This window comes from Sitophilus oryzae, unplaced genomic scaffold (genome assembly GCF_002938485.1).
Source record: "Sitophilus oryzae breed Bouriz unplaced genomic scaffold, Soryzae_2.0 scaffold_1801_pilon_pilon, whole genome shotgun sequence".
Lineage (NCBI taxonomy): Eukaryota > Metazoa > Arthropoda > Insecta > Coleoptera > Curculionidae > Sitophilus > Sitophilus oryzae.
The window spans coordinates 3,255,145-3,276,671 of record NW_022146504.1 but is presented as its reverse complement, the minus strand read 5'-3'; the positions used below and the strand labels follow the sequence as shown (position 1 = coordinate 3,276,671).

The following is a 21,527-nucleotide window of genomic DNA, read 5'->3' as shown; positions in this document are numbered from 1 at the left end:
CGAACCTGTTTAGCGGCAGAATTGCGTCCGGGGGAAGCCCTTATACTATTTCAGGTGACACTAGCTAGTTGTTGAAGATTATTAACCAATAGATCCGAATAATATTTGAATTAGATGGAAGATATGGAATGGGATATATTGAATAGAATGTCAGTGATGTCAGTGGCTAGGGGGCGGAGTACCCCCGGGTGAGTCTTACTATTTAACTATCAATTTTATCCAGATCAGTAAATGTTTGTTTTGTTATTTTCATGTACAATGAGAGAGTGCTTGCCAATGACCAACTAAAGGGATATTTGAGGTGAATTTGCATTGTGAGACCCGGTTGAGTAAGCTCCAAAAATAACGATTTTACACTAGTTTGTAATGCCATACATGTTCGAAAGGATTACCACCCAAGTAGCATTTTCACGACTTGCGACCACATGTTTACTAAACACAACGTTGGATTAGTTACAAAAAATAGTTAGCTCCCTACCTTAGGTATTAAAATAAATTTAAAGGTTTTTATAACGTTGTGCCGACGTTGGACTTGTACTACAGCAAAGTAGAAGCTTCTGCGACGTCGAATAAACGTTGTCTTCTAACCTTTTTTGCTTAAGTGATCTTTAGGTGATTCGGACAACGTAGCTACGTTGACAATACGAGTTTGGACAATATAGAGTTTTCCGACGTCAGTTTCAGAACCTATTCCAACGTTATGCAAACGTCGTCTGTTTTACTAATTCCAACATTGTTTAGATTTCCTTATTCTTAGGTTGGTAGGACGTCGGGTCACTACCTTTTTGCAACTGTATTGAACCATAACCTTAAATCTTAAATTTTCACTTCATTGTTCTGTTCAGTCAGACAGTTCAGTGCTGTTTTTGTTTTTGTAAAAAAAAACTTAATTAAAATGGGACATAAGAAAGGTACATATAAAACTAAATTTAAATATACATCGACATATATTACCGATAGTTTATCCACTCCCTCGTTTATTTAGATTATAGAGGGCGGCACAAGCTAGACTCTAGGATGACTAAATTAGGCAATCTTGCGAATAGTATACTACCTGTTAAGGCCGAACTGCGACTTTATTAGTCCAGTATGCGACTACTCGAACTACTCCATCTTAATCTCCAAAACAACAAACTGCAAGCCTCCATGTTGTTAAATAAGAAAATGTTTCGTTTTTAAAATAGCAATTCCTGCTTTTTGAATACATTAACTTGAAATATTTGACACTAAAAAACACGCGGAAACAATTTTTTCGACTGCGAATAAATTATTCTCATTTTACTAAAAAAAAATTCAAGAAAATTTTTAAAACTCCTTTAATTTTAAGGCCCATTAGTATTTTTCAAAGTAAAAACAATACATTTATCAATAAAGTTGTTTGCGTTTAACTTTTTTGCCTTGGGTAACGAGTTACAGAGTCGGTTAAAGTGTTTCAATAATTATGATCTTCAAACATCCTCCACACTTAAATACTTTTGTTTTGTTTTCGTTCACTGCCATCTGACATATGTCTCTAACTAAACCATAAAAATAATATTTTTACTATAATTATCCCAATTTAGGATAAAACGCGACTTAGACGCCATATTAGTTTTGTATTTCTGTGAATTAGGATTTTAAACAACGTTGCAGATTGTAGTAAATTAGGCTTCTAGCCAATGTCGGTATCCAACGTCGTTTCGAGCCAAAAATTATTCTCCAAACTAGTGCAGTCTAGGGTTGGCACGAATTGTGTTCAAATGTCCGAAATAAAAAAAAAATTAAGTGTGGCATATCATTGTACTTAGGAGACCGAGTTCTATCAAAATCTGAAATAAAAAATGCAGGTCCGTATTTAAAAAAAGTAATTTAGCCTATGTATCTCACAAATTCTCAACTAATTTGAAAATTTAAAAATGCTATCGGATAGCCCTAATAAAGTGGCTATGAGAATGTGCAATTAGTTTTTTGATTTTCTAAAAAAATATTGACAGGAAAAAATAAAATTGATTTTCAAAAAAATTCGTTTTTTTGCGACAAACTCAGCAATCCTTGAAATTTTTGAAACTTTTTTGATGGAATCGTGGTGAACATTCTAAAGCGCAACTTTACCCCAATTTAACCATCTTCGTACCTATTACGGTTACCGATATCAATGCTCGTACCTCGAATTTGTAGCACCCTGTATAAAAGAATTAATATAATAGAGCGCAATCTTTCAACAATTGAAATAGTTGGCTATATTCTGATTTTGCTGGTTTGGTGGGCTGTACATTGTAAATTCGAATATCTATTGACTGTTAATTAATTGTTGTTTATGAACGAGTTCCAAACCAAATGAACAAGGACTGAGAACTCCTCGACATAATAAAAAAGAGGAAAGCAGCCTATTTGGGCCATATCATGAGACATAGCAAGTATGAATTCCTTCCCAGCTCATCATCGAGGGTAAAATTGAGGGAAAGCGCGGACCCGGACGACGGCAATGCACCTGGCTGAAGAACATCAGAGATTGGACAGGCCTGGACTCACATACTTTGCTGAGAAGAGCGAAAAATAGAGAGGAATTTGCCATGGTTGTTGCCGATCTTCACTGAATGGAGAGGGCACTTTAAGAAGAAGAAGATTGACTGTTATGTCTATAGCGTCAAAACAAACCAAGCATTAAATAATATGATTAATTTATTGACGATATTTAAATTCGGTTTTTAACTAATTTAAGCCTAATCAAAACAAGATGAGAAGCACTTGTAATAAATTTAAGACACATAATATATTATATTAGTTTCAAAATTTCAAAGAAAATATTAGTAATAAGAAGTTCAACGTAATTTTGTAAATTTAAAAGGCATCTAATATTCGCTGATGATTAAATAAACGTCTTAATAGCCAATAGTCCTGAAAACTACAAACACAAATTAACGAACTAAGTACATTACCACGTAAATTTTAAAACTCTACGACGAATGTCCATTTTATTTTAGTGAAAATTGTTTTTGAACTTTTTTAAAGAACTTATTTAAATAAAGCAAATTATTTGTTTTTATTGGTTTTTATAAAGGACTTTGAAGGACTAGACATTATACTAAATTTAGGCCACATTATATCTAAATGAAATTCTCCATAATATGACAGAAAATAATTTACTTATGCTCGTATGTTATAAAATTATTAACGGAGAAATGTTTTAACGTAATTATGTATTGCACAGTTCAGGTTCGTTTCTGTACCTAACGGATTTATATGCGTCGCTATTTACCATAAGCATATACCTATTAATCAACCTAAATTAATTAAATTTAAATGAAAACGTACATCATAATAAATAGACATTGGCGCTACACAATAATAACGCACTAAAATTTAATAATGGCGGCAATTTATTTAATATAATTACCGAAATGTACAATTTCCATTTCCTAAATTAAAGCTGCAATTTGTAAGTTATGAAATATGTATATCTGTTAACTATGTTATACAGGTTTAATACGATATTAAAGCAATATAATATTTAATATGTTTTAATAATGATATACATTTTCGTATAATTGTATGCTTAAATTTATGCACAACTTGTTATACATATTAAAACTTGAACTACTTTTAATCATCTGCTGACGATGCTAATATAGTTAGCGAAACGCGCGTTGATTTTTTAAAGATTCAGTGTTTTGTGTCTAGCGGCCAACTAGTGTTTTATTGTACTGGAATAGCGCAGGATCCCAAACCCCAGCAACCTAACCTAACCTATACTTTCTAACCTAACCTAAACAGTGTCGTGGCCATATATTTTTCTTAACTTAGCTGCTTGAAGGGCTATTTATATTTTTGATAAATGTTTTAACTACGCCTGGTGTAGGCGGTGCTATCAAACTAAATAATTACGAAGAAAACGTATTGAAATGTTAACAAAAGGTACAAAACTAGTATCAACGACTAGCACATATCAAGTACATATAGTATCAGAAAAATAATTACCAAATTCAATAAGAAAACGCTAAAAAGGTGGAGTGGACTGTTTATTTACTTATGAAACGCAACTTCTGGCTCTTTCTTATCATTGCGGCTTTTACACTTGAAAGCTGAACACATCACCATTGTAATAAAGTTTAAACAAAGTTCACTACACACAACAAGTTATTAAAAATCGCTAAAATTGTTGCTGTTGACGAGGTGGTGACTCATCCGTAGGCTCCAATGATGGCGTCTAACGTAACAAATTCTGCTGCAGCCCGTATAATATGTCCTTGTATTCTTTAGTCATTGGTTAAGCCTAAAGAAACGTAATACATTAAAATACGCAACCAACCGTCCAATCAGGTATTGTGCAATCACGTGATGCTTTTGTCGTATGACGGTTAAATCTTTGGTTAGAGTTTTTGTTGTTGTTTTACCGAAGAGTTTTTACCTGTTTTTACATCATATTTTTCTATTTACATCAGATTTATATTTTGTAATTGCCTATCAGACAGTACGTATTTAGAAAAATAATAAGAATTAGAATCGTGTTTTTTTTTTAAATTCTGGATATTAATTGGAACCCTTAGTAACATTACTGCTTTTGATATAAAAAGTGCATTTTTGATTATTTACTTGGGTTAGGATATTAAAATATTGGTTGGATTGTACGACATAAATACATGTAGGTATGATTATTTATATAAATATATATGTATGTATTTATAAAGCTTACTAACTGTTTTGCATTTTCAGTTTTTGATTAGACATTTGATTTTATTTGTGAAACGCCCACAAAAAAGCTTCCAATGATTCAACATCAGTGTGTTTGCTGCATAATGGGTCATTCCTGCTGAATTTTTAGATCATTTGAAGACTACACGGGAAAAACCAGATATGTTACATTTTCATAGAAATTGATAGCGACACAACTTTATAGGCAAGTGTTAGCATTATTCGAAGCACCCTCAAAGAAAGCAATAATAATACGCTTAGTCCAGGAGATATTACAGCTTAGTTATTTTGCCCTACAGGAGAAAAATCAGAGTAGTCCACTCTTAATTGCATTTTCTCGGCTCCAGTTAAAATGAACAAAGCTGGTTTTTCCTGTGGTCTTCATTTGCAATAACGTAAATAAATGTTTATACATATGTATGTGATGACTAAATTGGTGTTAAGGAAATAAAAGTTTTTCGATATTAATATATACCTATATATATATATATATATATATATATATATATATATATATATATATATATATATATATATGTTAATTATTCTCGACCGTACGATTTAATAAATGTGGTATAATATCGGGAAGCGGTCTGTTTCAATTAAACTCACTTTAATCTAAATAGCTCTATATTTCGACATCATTTATGTCTTCATCAGGAGCGTCAGCTAAAAACAATAGTCATTACAATTGTAACTTAGGAATAAAAGTTTTTTCATTAAAATACGTTACAACAAATTAATAAAACAAAACAAAAATACTACTTACAATTAGAGTCAAATTTTACAAAAAAAACATACAATAATGTAAAATAAACTACTTTGATCTACAAACCACCATTGACAACGTACGTATATAAAATAAACATGAAGTGTATTAATATCAAATTCTTTCGCTTTAGTGAAGAGCGAACGCTCCAAGAAACAAACAACTAAGAAAAAATTATAAAAGATTGTAAACTGCATATTTGCAGGCATCGCATCCCATCTTATTTTTGCTGCTATATTTAAATGTATGTGTGATATTTTATTTAATTGATTTATAATTCCCTTAATAAATTACAATATATGGAACTAAGGCTGTCAATATCCGATCTTGAATTTATAGAGTTTTTGTTGTTATTAATGTGAACCATTTCCAAAAAATTCTTTTCGGAAATTGCCTTCCTGTTCCAGTATAGATGCACTGTCGTAATCAAATTGATGATCTTGGTTCTGAAAATGAATAGCTAGTGCACAAGACTTTTTTCCGAGACGGCAGTCACTCTTGTGTTGCGTAATCCTCTGTTTAAGATTTTGTGATGTCTGGCCTATATAACATTTATCGCATTGCAAACACGGAATATTATAAACAATATTACTCCTTTTCAATATTGGTACCCTATCCTTATATATATATATATATATATATATATATATATATATATATATATATATATATATATATTTATTTTGAAATAAATTACACTTTTAACAGTTTAATGGAATTTTTAAAGCCAGTTATAATATTTATAATTTAAAAACTTGAAATCATGTGAATATAATCATGCAGTAAACCACAGAGTAGATTTTAGTGTTAACTTTATATAACTTGTAAGTAAAATAATAAATAAAACAAATATGAAATAACCAACAATTCTAATGTATATATTAAAATACAGTACAATAATAGACCCTCACTTAACATAGAATAATATTCTACCCAACTCAGTACTACGTCCAACATGAGTTTCAAATATATTGGGCCCTAATCGTTCCTGAAAATAGTATTTTTTTACATTGTTATACCATATTCTAAACTGTTTAATATTTAAGTCACTTAAAAGTTAATTTGTATTGAATAATTGTCTACCATTAAAGCAAATTTGGACTAGTATTCTTGATGGGCATATTCTGTGTATGGAAAAAGGTACTTCCTCCAGATTTTGCGTTCAACCAATTTATTCTCTAAACCTGAAACATCTACGTATAAAAAATAGACAGGTCACTAATTATAATAAAATTTACCCTTAGAATTACTTCTATTACAAGCAATTTCCATTGGTATACTTTTCCATGACAAGTAATCAACTTCCTAACATTTTTTAATTGATGTAATACTTCCTCATGATGCGAAAAGAAAATCTTTTCGTTAGCACACAAAGAACAAACGATATGTTGGCTTACTTTCAGATTAGTTACTTTTCCATAGATATCCTCATGTCAATTCAAAGACGATGAACATAAAAATGATCATCACATGAAACATCACAAACTAAAAACCTAATAAACAAGTTTATATCGAATATAGAAATAAATTTAGTGTTCTTACCTATTATCGTCCAAATCCACGTTAATAGATAATTAATTTTTTGGATTTTTATCTTTTATTTTTAAATATATTTTTCGAACTGCTGGTTTTAGTAATTATTAAATTAAACGAACTAAAAAGTCAAAAATAATAAATAATAAACAATCCTCAATTCTCTTGTCAATTGTCAATTTTCTCCAGGTACCGAACATCATCGATACCGCACGATCTACGACGATTACTTCTTTGATCTGATTGGACAGTTCAAGGACGGTTGGTTGCGTATTTTAATGTATCCTAAGAAACTTAGTCAAATTTTAAACCCTAGAAATTGGAACTAGAATAACTATAATTAAACTTACTTTAGATCGTTATTTGTTTAATATCAATAAAGCTAATTTAATAATTTGGTGCTTCAATTTATTGAAGAGGTGTATATTTAATATTTTTGTATGTTTTTTTTGTAGGCTGTTAATCTAAAGAAAACCTAGTATACCAAATGCCTACAAAGGGTTAAATGGGAGAACAGTTTTAGAAGCCCAAAACTAACTTCACCCATTAAAATCGACTAAGTGCAACTAGACCAAAAATTAATCTAACAACCCATTATGTACCTAAATGTTTCCAATTAAGGTTAAGGAATCTACTTTTAATATGTCCTTAAGTGTTTAATAGTATTTGGATTATTAATTTAAAATAACAAAATACAAATATAGAAGAACCTTCATATAGAGAATAATTAAAAGACAAATATACACTCTATCAATCCAATCAATAAAAAAATAATTACTTAGTGTCGACTAAAAACTATATTATTAGTTGGTTTAACTGAAACTAATATATTTTACTCGTATTTCTCTCTAAAAGCAAAAAAGATATAATTATTGGATCGGTGTTGGTCAAAAAAGGGAATGAGAAAATAATTTCGGTTTTTATGGAAAAAGGTTCGTTCCAGACAGTGATGGATTCTCGTATGCGTAGGTTATAAGGTAAAGATAATTTTTCTTCATTCCCGAAACGATTTCCTGGAAAATAGCTAATATTCTAGAAATTCTGAAAGTTACTTTAATATAATCCCAATTTCAATTTGTTACTTTAATAAACAGAAATTATTTTTAGTTCAAAATTTAATAATGAAGTTTGGTATTTAAAAGGAGTAGAAGTTTATTGATAAATTAAACTGATATCTAGATTTAACATATAATTCATAATATTAAATAAATAAGCAAACACTAATTAACTTAATTGAGTTGTCAAAATTAATAATTAGTCAATAAATAAAAGCACATTTAGTTTGCGTTAAATATGCCAAAATTAATTTTAATTTGTTACCGTAATTGAATAAATTCAGTGTCGCTATTGTTTTAATTACACTGTTAGCCTCTTTTTAAATTAAAAATTAAAGTCCTTGTCTGTCGATTAACGAGGAAAAATAAAGTATCGTTATTTGGACGAAAGTTTGAAATACCCTGAGGAATGGTTTAACAAAATAAGATGCATCTTTTCTCAAAATACACACACCGGAAAAATCTAGGGATATAATTTTATTAAAGTTAAAAATAAATGTTTTGAATAAACAACCACATATTTATAGGCCGATTCTTTCTACTTCGATTGAAAAGAAGTAGTCACACTAGTTATTTCTAAATTTGGGATATTTGCAGAAGTGTTTGTGCATTTTTTGTCAAATGTATAAAAAGCACTAGCATCAATTGTTTGAATTTAACCTGTACTGGCTATGTTTTTATGATAATTGGCCAGAATTCATTCAAATAACTCTATTTAGTATTAAACGACATTATGGAGCGTAGACATCTTAACAGAGACGAAATGCTAAGGGACATGGGTATGCTCGAAGCTGGAATGCGCAAAATCGACGTAGCTAGAGCATTAAATACAACGCAAAGTGTAATATCGGGATTAAGTGCACGCTACCGTAAAAGTGGTGATGTTGCTGAAAGGCACACAGGGCGACATCGCATTACTACCCCTCAGCAAGATCATTTTTTACAATTAAATGCTCGACGTCGACCGACTCTTACAGCACCAGAGCTTAGTTTAATTCTCCAGGAAACACATAATGTAACCGTTAGTCCTGACACTGTTCACAATAGATTAAGAGAGGTCAACTTAAGAAGCAGACGCCCCTGGAGAGCTCAACCCTTAACGAGAGGAAATCGAGAGGTACGATATTTGTGGGTTCAAGATCATGTTCAGTGGTCGAATGAACAATTGGCCAATGTTCTCTTCATGGATGAGTCACGCTTTGGAATTCATCCGGATGCGAGAAGGCTTAGGGTATGGAGAGAACCGCGAAATCTTATTCGGTTGTATCATGTTCAGGAAGTGCACCCTTATCAAGGTGGAACAGTTATGGTCTGGGGAGGAGTCCAGTTAGGCCGAAAAACCGATCTCGTTTTTCTTTAAAGGTTTCTAACAGGAATCGCATATCGTGATTTAATTCTTGAACCTGTCGTGTTACCATATGCCAATGATTTTGGGAGAAACTTAATTCTCATGCATGACAATGCACGGCCTCATTCAGCCAGAGTGATAAGTGAGTTTATCAATGCTCATCAATTAAACATCTTATCCTGGCCAGCACAATCTCCTGACCTCAACCCCATCGAGCACGTATGGGACGCGGTGCAAAGAAGAATTTTGAGAATGGGTATGCCTCGTGAAACTCGTAAGGATCTGGTTCGGGCCGTGAATGCAGCGTGGCAGGCTGTACCTCAAGAAGAGATCTACAACCTGATCAGGAGCATGGAGAGACGATGCAGGGCTGCAATGAACAGTAGAGGAGGCCATACCCTTTATTAAGTAAAAATGATTTTATCTTTTTTTTTAATTCACAGTTTAGAATAAAAAAAAATGTGTGTATTTTTTTGAGTTCAATAAAAATCAAGGTAAATTTGAAAAATTCGGTAAATTTCGCATTTTTATTTCCAATACGTCCTGTAAACTATTTGTTTATTTTAATTTTATTATATCAGAAATGCAACTAATAAAATTACTGACGATGGCTGGATAAAATTTTAATATCCCTAGACTTTTCCGGTGTGTGTAGTTTGTTTTTAATTTATCTCTAAGCTTTAACAACTCTAAGCTTGGAGATATTCGCCTTTGAAGAAGACAGCACAGATCTGCAGTGATAGCAGTAAAAGCATGCCTTTCCTTTTGCCAAAGAATATTATAGTTATTGCTTTTGGTCATCAACACACCTCTGAAATAGTGATTAGTGTTATTTTAATGCGACTGTCGATGAAAAGGCATATTAGAGTTTGTTGCTAGTTACTCCAGTAGAGATGGTTTTAAGTCCAGAAGATAATCTCTACCATGTTCAATTAAAACAACGGCAGCTACAACTTTTATACTTAAAATTATTCTTGTCAGAACTGCCAACGAATATTAATATAACTTTTTAATGACAGTGGCATTAACAAACAATAAACATTATTTTATAGGTATGTTGATTAGCAAAGGCATATTTTTAATGCTATACTAAGTTCAGTAGATCATTACTGTCAAAATCGAATATGTCTAACAAAAAAAAATTGGGATGAATCAGAAAATAAACTATCAAGAAAATATACACCCTGATAGTAAAGTGGTTTTTAAATTTATTACTGTGCTATTCTATTCTTCAGGATGTTTCAAAATTTCGTCAAAATAATTTCGTCACATAACATTTTGTTTTTCCTTGTGATGAGAACATCCATTTTTAATTTTAAAAAGGTTAATAAGATACACTAAAGTATTTTTTTAAAATTTCACACTGTACAGGGTGGGTCAAATTCGACGCTTTTAAATGAAAACACCCTTTTCTATAAGAGATAGACGAAAACTAATATCGGTGTCTGGAGCTCAATGTTCATCAAAAACATGATGGTGAAAACCGCACATCAATATCTGTTACCGTTTCGGAGTTACGGGGTGTTTTTCAAAAATGTACATTTTTAACAAATCGCTGTAACTTCTTTACTATGCAAAATTTTGTATTTCTATGAAAACATTTCCAAAGCACCTTTTTACGTAGAATTTAATGGTTTAAGTATAATTTTTTTAAAATCGAGTTAGTTGAGTTATCAACAGAAAAATTGATTTTTTATTTGGGACACCCTCTATATTTTTAATTAACTGAAAGAATTTAAAATTACCTTTCCAAAAATATAGTACACTTGATGTTTTGTTATAATCCCCTTCGAAATACAGAATTTTTAAAAGTTCGCCACTTTTAACTAGTAGGCTTTGGACCCCTTATTGATGATATGTCCTCTTAATGGAACTCGAACACATATTTTTCCAGCAAGACGACGCGACGTACCGCATCTGAACGCTGAAGTTATCAGCAAATTTTTGCACCCGATTTCAAGAATAATTGGATAGCTAACCAAGATCCCAGCCGTTGGCCGTCGAGGACGCCTGATTTAGTGCCCATGGATCTAATCCTATGGATATATTTATGGAAGAATGAAGGTTCCTTATTCTTCCTTATAATCTAGACAAGAATTAAAAATACTTAGCAGTTATGAGAGGTTCTCTTTCACCCTCACTGAGTTAATGAATTCCGCGAGAAATGTCCAAAAACTGCCCCATCTGTCCATAACAGAAGACGGTTGATATGTCGAACACCTGTAGCAAAATCTCATGTCTTGGTTTGCTATTTATTTTTATTGGTATTAGATATAGTTTAAATGTGTTGATGTTGGTTAAATATATAATATTTCAAATTGCACAATTTAAAATTCTGCATCTCTCATAGCAAATATTATTTTCCTTTTAATTGATGCTCACAGCTAGAATTTTTTTGCATTGCAGCCGGTGCCGTTCAAGGCCTACTTATTTAATGCGGGCGAATTTTTATATACTCTATATCTCGAAGAGGAATAGAGCAAAATATCAAGAGTGTTATATTTTTGGAAAGGTAATTTTAAATTCTTTTCAATACATTAAAAATATACAGGGTATTCCATGTAAAAAATCAAATTTTCTGTTGATATATTTTAAATTCTTAATTTAAAAAAAAATATACTTAAACCATTAAATTCTAACGTAAAAAGGTGCTTTGGAAATGTTTTATAAAAACACAAAATTTTCCATAGCAAAAAAGTTAGAGCGATTTGTTAAAAATGCATATTTTCGAAAGTAAATCATAACAGTAAATCCTAAACGATAACAGATATCGATATGCGGTTTTCACCATCATGTTTTTGACAATAATTGAGCTCCAGACACCGATATTAGTTTTTGTCTACCTCCTATAGAAAAGGGTGTTTCCATTTAAAAGCGTCGAATTTGACCCACCCTGTACATCTATGCCTTTCTGTTTCATTTCAATTACAATTTTAATAGCCTCATCTCATTTAGGGAAGATTGTATGTGCCGTGTTTATTTGTTTTTCTTTCGATTTGTTTTTCTTTTTTCCGCTTTTTCGTTGAATTTGAAACACCAGCGAAACTGTAACAGAAGGGAAAATGTCGGAAAATTTTAGCTGTAATGCTGTTTTAATCCCAACGTATCACATGTGGTGCAAATTAAAGAAAATTTGTTCCAGGAGGAGAAATTTGCCTATTTACAGAGTATAGGTAACATTTTTATTTGTATTTCATTTTCTATTGGCTATGATATACATACATATTTGAAAAAGAGACTGTTATGTGGAACTTGTCTTTAAGGCTGATTTACACGTATTCAGTAGCTGGTCCCAGTTTAACTGGTACACCAGCACTGGCATGGTACATGTAATGCCAGTGTTGGGTTCCTAGTGAAACTGGCGCCAGGTACTACATGTTACATCCCCCCCCCCTACTACATGTTATATCAGCCTCCGCTACCACGATGATATGCCATAATAACATAATGGTACATTCAGGTATTGTTTGTGGACAATTTAGACAATAAAACTGTATTATTTTGACTTTTATTTTTAAATAAAACAAAAAAAAATATATTAGAATTACTATATTTTTATCTCCTATTCCATTTTTTTGAAGAATTTTCCTTTTTCTTATATAAATCTTTTGGTCCATAAAACTGTACCCTTTTTACTTGATCTGTAAAGTATAATACAAAATCACATATACAGCACAATTATGCGTTAATTTAAAATTAATCTTAAGAGGTCTATTAAATATATATCTATAAGTACATAACAATGAAGGACACTCGGTACAATAAAATTGTTATATTATAGAGGGGCACGATTGCGTTCACCAAACTTTATCAATTTTATGATTAAAGCTTCATTCAGAACCTGGCAATTAGTGGAATAAATTAGTGGTTTCAGTTACACTTTATCCTTTTTGGTTTACGATCATTCACAATGCTTAAAAAACAGAATTAAAATTAATAGAATATCCTAGCCATATCCTAGCAACAGCTTGCTTTAGTCAGTTGTATCCATAGAGAAAACCTCATATTTAGCTTATAAAACCTATCAACTTTTGATTTATAACCACAATTCCTCTTGACGGAAGATAATCAAAGGCCAAAATGATATTTCTCGCAAATTTTGAAGTAGTTTTTAATTAGTGGAAAAGGTAAAAGTTTGACAACTTTTTCTACTAATTGAAAATGTCTACCACTAATTTTGACGTTCTGAATGCTCACATCGAAATTAAAGGAACAAACTTCTACGCTAATTGAAACCACTAATTTATTCCACTAATTGCGAGGTTCTGAATGAAGCTGAAAAGTAGTTGTGAATTAGTTACGTCCACAACAATACGAACAAAATAACATTTCTGGTTTGACAATGATTTTAAAACTTTGTTCAATGAATTTTTATCGTTGAACCTAGTTTAAAAATTAGATATTTCACGATTGAAATTGAGGTAAGATTAAACTGGGCTTTTTATCATATTTTAATCGTATACTGCAAGAAAAATTTACCTAAATAGAATTGCTGATTCCAGCGTTTTTCAGAATTCATTTGAACTCGAGTTTAAGTTATGTTTATACCTGTTTAATCACAGTATCATCTGCGTAGCGTATGATATATAAAAATTAGGATTCTGTCTAGCCTAGTCAAGTTATAGTTGGGGGTTGGAACTTTGGGTGTTACAACAGCAAACTATTTCAGTTTTAATCATCTGCTGATGACTGATGATATTAACATGGTTAACGAAACGCGCGTCCAGTTTAAAAGTAAAAGTGTTTTGGTGTATTGTGGTGATTTAGTGTTTTATTTTGCTGTTGTTAATTTAAATTTTCTACAAAACATCAAAATGAAGCTTAGTAAACAAGTATATTATTTTTTGTTTATAACCTAAACAGTTTTATTATGTTTGGTCTTCTACTTAGAGATTAGTGGTAAAGTTTGGTGCACATATCACTTCGTTACAACCAGTATAATAGATATATGCTATCGAATAGGTGTGATGCAGACACTAGCAAGGTGGAATGGATAGCCTCCGCCCATAACAACTCCGAAGCCAGCCGTCCCAAGCGCGGAATCCCAATTCCCTTTGGATTTTGCGGGCGCAAATAGAGTCATCTTGGATATTCTCGTCTATGAGATCTGGAACAGAAATTAAGAAAAAATATATTACAGTAAAAGTCAGAAAGCAGTGATTTTTTGCAATTACTAGTAAAAGTTCACTTTCACTGATTTGTTTAGTGAGGTTAGAATAATAAATTATAATACAAGATAGACCTTCTAAATATATCAAAATATTTACTTTTTTATATATTTTTATTTTTAGAATTTTCACAAATTATACTTCCTAACACTTTTGGAATAATTAAATAATATTTTTTTTTCGTATACTCGCACTCGTATACAGGGTGGCCCATCGAAAACGTTCCGCAAAAAATCCAAAAACACGTCAATTTTGTTTGTGAGGGGGACAACTTTTGCCCCAAAAATGATTGCAAAATCTTCAACTTTCTAAGCTAAGGGGTGTCATCCCCCAACTTTTTTCAAATAGGAAGGGGGGTCAAGTGGCGCCGCAATGAAAAGAGCTTTCTATTCTCTATATTTCCCCGTCTCGTTTTTGAAAATCGGGAACGTTGGGAGTCATTGAGAAAATATGAAGGATTGAAATTTGAAAAGTTTATTTAAACGTATATCAGGGTAAATCATAAGGATAAATTATTTCGACCAATTTGAGGGTTTCTCTTATTATTTCTAGATGTTTGCGCATTTTTTTCACTTGCCGCAAGGTTGAACGATCAGGTGCGGTATTTGCTAGATAGCTGTTCTGTGACTTGTTCGTTGAAGTTCTTCTCAATATCGTTAAGCTTCTTAACAATTATGGTGTACTCACTTGCAGAAAAAGTGGGAATAATCGAACTTTATTTTAATAATAATGAATGTATCGGGTTGCGCACATATTCAACGAACGCTATCCTGACAAACACCTTTATGGCAAAATTGTTCGCGAGTTAGTAGCAAAATTTCGCAAAACTGGTTCCGTTATGAATAAAAAGAGGCAGAGCCTGTAGTAAATGAAGCTATGGAGGTATTCGTATTGGGCCAAGTTGCCATGGATAGTACGCTGAGTACAAGAAAATTAGCCAATGAGACCGGCGTGAATCGTAAAAGTGTCCAAAGGATATTAAAAAAAACACAAGTTCCACCCGTACAAAATTCAGTTGGTACAAGAACTTAACGAAGACGATTTTGATCGTCGCTTGCAATTTTGTGAAACTATGAGTGAACGAGTGGCGAATGATAATAATTTCCTATTTAATGTGTGTTTTTCGGATGAGCGTACTTTCTTTTTGAACGATGTAGTTAATAGGCACAACTGTCGGTACTGGGCTGAGGACAACCCCATGGGTTTTCACGAGGTGCATACACAAAGCCCTCAGAAATTGAACGTGTGGGCTGGTATTTTTGGAAATTCTATTGTAGGTCAGTTGAACGATATTGAGAAGAACTTCAACGCACAAGTCACAGAACAGCTATCTAGCAACTACCGCAACTGATCGTTCAACCTTGTGGCAAGTGAAAAAATGCGTAAACATCTAGAAATAATAAGAAAAAACAGCAAATTTGTCGATGGAATTTATCATTATCATTTACTTTGATAAATGTTTAAATAAACTTTTCAAATTTCAATCCTTCATATTTTCTCAAAGACTCTACCGATTTTCAAAAACGAAGCGGGGAAATATAGAGAATAGAAAGCTCTTTTCATTGCGGTGCCACTTGACCCCCCTTCCCATTTGAAAAAAGTTGGGGGATGACACTCCCGCTTAGAGGATTGAAGATTTTGCAATCGTTTTTGGGGCAAAAGTTGTCCCCCTCTGTGTTTTTGGATTTTTTGACAAAAAAAATACCCTGGCCGTTATGCCTTGCGGAACGTTTTCGATGGGCCACCCTGTATTTAAACCCGTGTATTTGTATATACTAGTAGTTTACGATATTCTTCGATGGTGGCAGCACCGGCGAAGAATGCACCAAGCCTATAAGAAACTATATCTCCTCAACGAATCTGATATCCTGGAATCAACCTGTACAGGGTGTCCCATTTCGGTTGAAAACATAGGGTATCTCCATTATTAGTGAAGATAGAAGGGCGCGGTTTGCACAAACCTGTCCCACTTTTTGTCAAACGGAAGATGCCATATACAAAAGTTTCATAGCCCTTCATTTCCGAGCTACAGGGCCTTTTTTTGAGACATCTCCTGTATCTCTGTTATTGTTAAAGGTATCGAGAGATGGTGAAAACTGTTTATTGTAGTACATTGGCGTAGTCTGTTATTCTACGAAAAGAATATTTTTAAAGATATGAACTAAAATTATGTTTTCTTAAATGGAACACCCTGTATATTTATAGATTATATGATCTGGCTTGCCATAAGCTTCTCAAAAATATATATCACTCTATATTTATTTTCACTATTTACTGCAATATTTAAAACATTTTATTAAAAGATCATATTTATTAGTAGGCCATGATTTATAATAAAAGAAACTAAAGAATTATTAAAAGTATACTACTATCTGCCTCTTCTTTTATTTTGGGAGCCACTAATAAATTCTTTATATATTAGGGAAACTTAACTCTCTACCGCTATTTGTAAATCTTGGAAGCTATCGTTTACAACGCAAACCCATCCCGTTGTAATAAATTCCGTTATAAAAAAAAAGAAAAATGTATTTAGAGATTCAGTGGTAACAGTTCAAAAGAAAAATATATCAATTCCAAATAAAAGTTTAATATGTACATGACTATTTGAGTAAATACCATTTTGATTTTTTTGTTATCTATCACAGCCTATTATAATAAGAAAATGACATATTTTAAATAGTGCAGTAAATAGTGAAAAGAAATATAGATTCATATATATTTTTGAGAAGCTCCTAGCAAGCCGGATCATATGATTTATAAATATATAGGGCATTCCATTTGAAAAAACATAACTTTAGTTCATAATTTCCAAAAAAAATTTTTCGTAGAAAAACAGACTACGCTACTGTATGCTACGTAAAAAGTTCTACAAAAATCAGTTTTCACCTTCTCGATATCATCGATAATAAAGGAGATACGGGGACTGTTCCAAATAGCAAAATTTTCTAAAAGACCCTGTAGCTCAGAAACGAAGAGGGCTATGAAAATTTTGTTTACAACATCTTCCGTTTGACAAAAAAGTGGCATAGGTTTGTGCAAACGGCATCCTCCTATCTTTACTAATATGATTTCAACTAAAATGGGACACCCTGTACATATCTTCATTTGATTCGAACAAAGACCAAGAATTTTATATAAATTTATTTTTGCATTTTTTACATAGATTTCTAATAAACCCACACTTTCAATTTACTTCCTGCCCATTAACTAATTTGCTTAAGATCTCCGCAGCTACAATTTCCACTTTCGTCAACGAATCGTGCAGCGAAGAGCAACAAAAATCGCGCGAGCTACTTAAACAGATTGCGCCACTTAAAGTGCACAACAGAGTCGAGAGCACCCTCTCGAGAGGTCTTCGCTAACTTGCCTTTGAACTGGAAAGTTTCGAGGCTGAATACGTGTGGGAGCCATAATTTTCCCGCCGCTGCCGTTTTCATCGAACAAGATGAGAAGGAATATTTAAATTGTACGCCAGATCGTTGGGTTTAAGTACGGTTTAGTTAGGTACTCGGTTTTAACCTTAGGTTTTAACTGACAATAATAAAATTGGCACTTTTAAATTATTGTCTTACTAACGGACGCTAAAATAAAATTTGGTTAACACGACTTTTTTAACGTTTCTTTGAATGTGGCGACAGATCGATACTAAAAGAATGTCGGCCTTCCATTTTTTTTATTTTCGTTAACTTACTTACTGCCATCATAAAATAATAAATACAAGAAGAAGTGTCAAGTCAATGTTAAATTATGGAAACAGCGTGGCTGCCTGGGTAACTAATTTTCAGATATGGCGGCTGGGACATTTGACATGACATAGACATGACAATTTCAATTTTATGAAATTTAGTTCCGTTTCTGGTTTTTAATGGCGGGCTGTTCAGAAGGTTTAAATGAGGGTTAATATACTTTTTACTCTTTCTAGTAGTAAATAATACAACAAAATTACTCAAAAATATTTATTTGGAATTTAGAACAATGTAAATATACAAATCAACAAAATTAAAGAGCTATAAACACATAAACTACTGTATCAATATCAACTATTTAAATAATATCAGAGATACTGTGTTAAAGTGAATTAGTAAAGTAACAGAGTGCATTGGCTTACAGAAATTTGAAGATAAATAAATGTTTTCACAGCGTCACGGGCGTAAAACTAAATAACTGGAAGCAGGAAAAAGACAACAGTAACCCACACAAAACCTGGAATAAAAAAAAATTATGTAAAAAAACATAAATATAGGTACATAAGACTTTTGTGAATTAAATCAAACAGGACTTGAATGAAAATAAAATGAATAAAAAATATGATACATATACATCTAATACCTTATTTGTATTTTAAAAATAATCTACACACATAGATAGTGGCGGATACAGAGGGGGGCCCATGGGGCCCGGCCCCCCCCCCTAAAATCTGTAAATTGTGTAAAATATTAGGCTTTTTGGTTAAAAATGGCGCCCTAAAAAGCATATTCTACATTGCTTTTTATTTTGGGCCCCCCCTAAAATAAATTCCTGTATCCGCCCCTGCACATAGATTTATTGCATTATTGCTATGAAAATACATATGTGATTAATTACGCATTTCTGTTCATCTTATAGATAACTGTAGGCTAATAATAGTTCAATAATCATAATTTACCTTGTATAACTTGCTTTCAATTGCTCAAAATCACCCATCAGTCTAATCCTTGGTAAAGAATATCCCAAGATCCTTGGGTCTAAAGCTAAAAAAATATAAAAACAGTTAATATATTACCTATTTTTACATATAATATGGCCCATACCTACTACATGCAGAAACGTCGATTTCATCATTTTCTTCATGTAATTAATATCATATATACTTTATTAAAGCGTTAACAAGGAACTTTATAACAAAAAACCTCTTTGTACTTATAAATTTAAGCCGAAATATCATAAACAAACTTCCAATCAAATCTAAACGGCAAAAATTAAAATGGCGCCCGACCTTGCCAGAGGCCTCGGGAGTTGACACGACACATGGCTGACACACAGACAAAAGAAGAGGACACCGACGTGCATAAAAATGATCCGTAACAGGAATTGACAGAAATCATATAGAAATATTCAGATTTTTGTCTAGGACAGTCTAGAAAGCCATGCTTTCTGCCTGGGTAGGACCGCGCCAGAACTGTTTCCAATTTTCCGGTTTACTGTCACCCCCCTGACTGCCATTACTCGATGACAAGTATTTGACATGCATCAGAACATGGTTACACAAGGTAAGCTTGTCATGAGCTTTTCTGTGCTTTCATGGCCTTTTCTGTGACTGAAAAGTCCGATACGTGATGTTATCACTCTTCCGCACTCCGGACATTCAAAAATCTCATTATTTTGTTGCCCTGCGCCAAAAGAAACCCCTGTCTAGAAAAACCTGTCTTTTCATTTCCAGAATGCTCTTGAGGCGCTGCTAATTCTGTGCTGAATTTCAGAGTCGATATTGGCCTTTTCCGAAATTAATCCGCCGAGGTAATTGAATTCCGCTACATATTCCAATAGTTCTTCTCCGACTTTTATAGCACTGTTATGATTTTCCGGGGGAGTGCACATGATTTTAGTTTTATCGATGATCAGCTTTAGACCGAAAACCTCGGTTGCCCAGGTATATGTGTTCAGCATTTCTTGTCATCAGCGTATTGAAGTTCTGTGATGAATTTTGTACGTGTTTTTGCCCTGAGTCTTTTTATGTTGAACAGACCGCCGCGCCGCCGCGCGCCGGCACCGTCGAATCTAATGTCCATTCCTCTTTTCTGCAGTTTACTGTCTACGATAATAGAGAACGCTGCCATAAATATGTTGAATAGAAGAGGCCCGAAGACACATCCCTGCCTAACTCCTGTATTTGTTAGGAACTGGTTTGTTAACTTAACTCCCAGTTAGGTTGGAAGTTAACTCCCAGCTTACAACGTTTCTTTCAGATGTATCACTTACCGTTATCAAAACTAATCTAAATCCTAAAACTACTGAGGGTTGTAACTTCTTCGGGAAGCATTTTAAGGCATATGTTCATAGGAATTTTTTGTCTTATTTTTATCCGCAGAATCACCCACCGAATTTAGATACACAATTTTTTGACACCCTGTATATCAAGATAATTCTACTACGAACTTGTGTTAATTAGAATCTTTGTATATACAGGATGAGCCTCTAGATCTCGATAAAAGAAACACATTTTCTCTTTACCGTGTTTCAAAGTTATTTTACTTTGAAAATTTCCAAAAAAGATTTTTTGCTAAAATTTTGAGAACCACTGGATCTATTCTGCATTTTCCTTCCTTGTGAATTTAATTTACTACCTATGTTGCCATATTATCAAGAAATTTTGTTTCTTAACTAAAAACTAAAAAAAATCTAAAAAAGTTTTCAAAAAATTCCAAATTTTCAAAAAAAAATTCGCGAAGAAAAACTCATAATCGTGTTTCTGAAGTCGAAATATATTACCCCCCCCCCCCCTTAAAATATTTGCACTTATTTAAGACTCACCCTGTATGTATGGCTTTTAAGTCTTCCAATCTTGGATATATGAATTTTAAATCTTCTTGATATCACAGATATTTAGGGCTAGTCTGGCGTGGTCACACATGCCAGCGGATTGGACGAGAGCAAAGGTGGTATATATACCGAAGGTGGGGAAACAAAACCTACAACCTGACTCATATCGACCAATAAGCCTTACATCATTTCTGCTGAAGACCCTGGAGAAGGTGTTGGATGGGCATATTAGGGGAAGGATCCTTACGTCTAATCCCCTGAATGTCCGACAATATGCCTATCAGCAGGGAAAATCAACAGAACTGGCCCTCAACAATTTGGTGGGGGAAATTAAGAACACCTTTCATCGCAAGGAAATTGCGGTAGGGATATTCTTAGACATTGAGGGAGCATTTAACAATGTTACCCCTCAATCGCTCCTAGGTGCTGTAAAAGCCCGAGGAGTTGAAGCAACCATAACTGAA

At 32.8% G+C, this 21,527-nt stretch overlaps 1 protein-coding gene and 1 long non-coding RNA gene across 4 annotated transcripts in view; both read right to left on the bottom strand.

The window, feature by feature from the left end:
* Positions 1-6,131: 6,131 nt before the first annotated feature.
* LOC115882991 lies at positions 6,132-7,006 on the bottom strand. Its single transcript, XR_004050305.1, has 3 exons — positions 6,983-7,006; positions 6,679-6,933; positions 6,132-6,624 (listed from the first exon to the last, which is right to left on the bottom strand). It is a non-coding gene; the product is annotated as an uncharacterized LOC115882991 (long non-coding RNA).
* Positions 7,007-12,910: 5,904 nt separating this feature from the next.
* Positions 12,911-21,527, bottom strand: part of LOC115882935 (lysozyme-like) — a 33,587-nt gene continuing 24,970 nt past the window's right edge. For 2 of the 3 annotated variants that reach the window (XM_030901204.1, XM_030901202.1), the window contains exon 5: positions 14,198-14,483. In XM_030901204.1, coding sequence (XP_030757064.1) covers positions 14,353-14,483 — 131 coding nt within the window. In that variant the 3' untranslated portion in view covers positions 14,198-14,352. Of the gene's footprint in view, positions 13,018-14,197; positions 14,484-21,527 lie in introns of those variants that run through there. The other variant, XM_030901203.1, reaches the window with a different exon arrangement.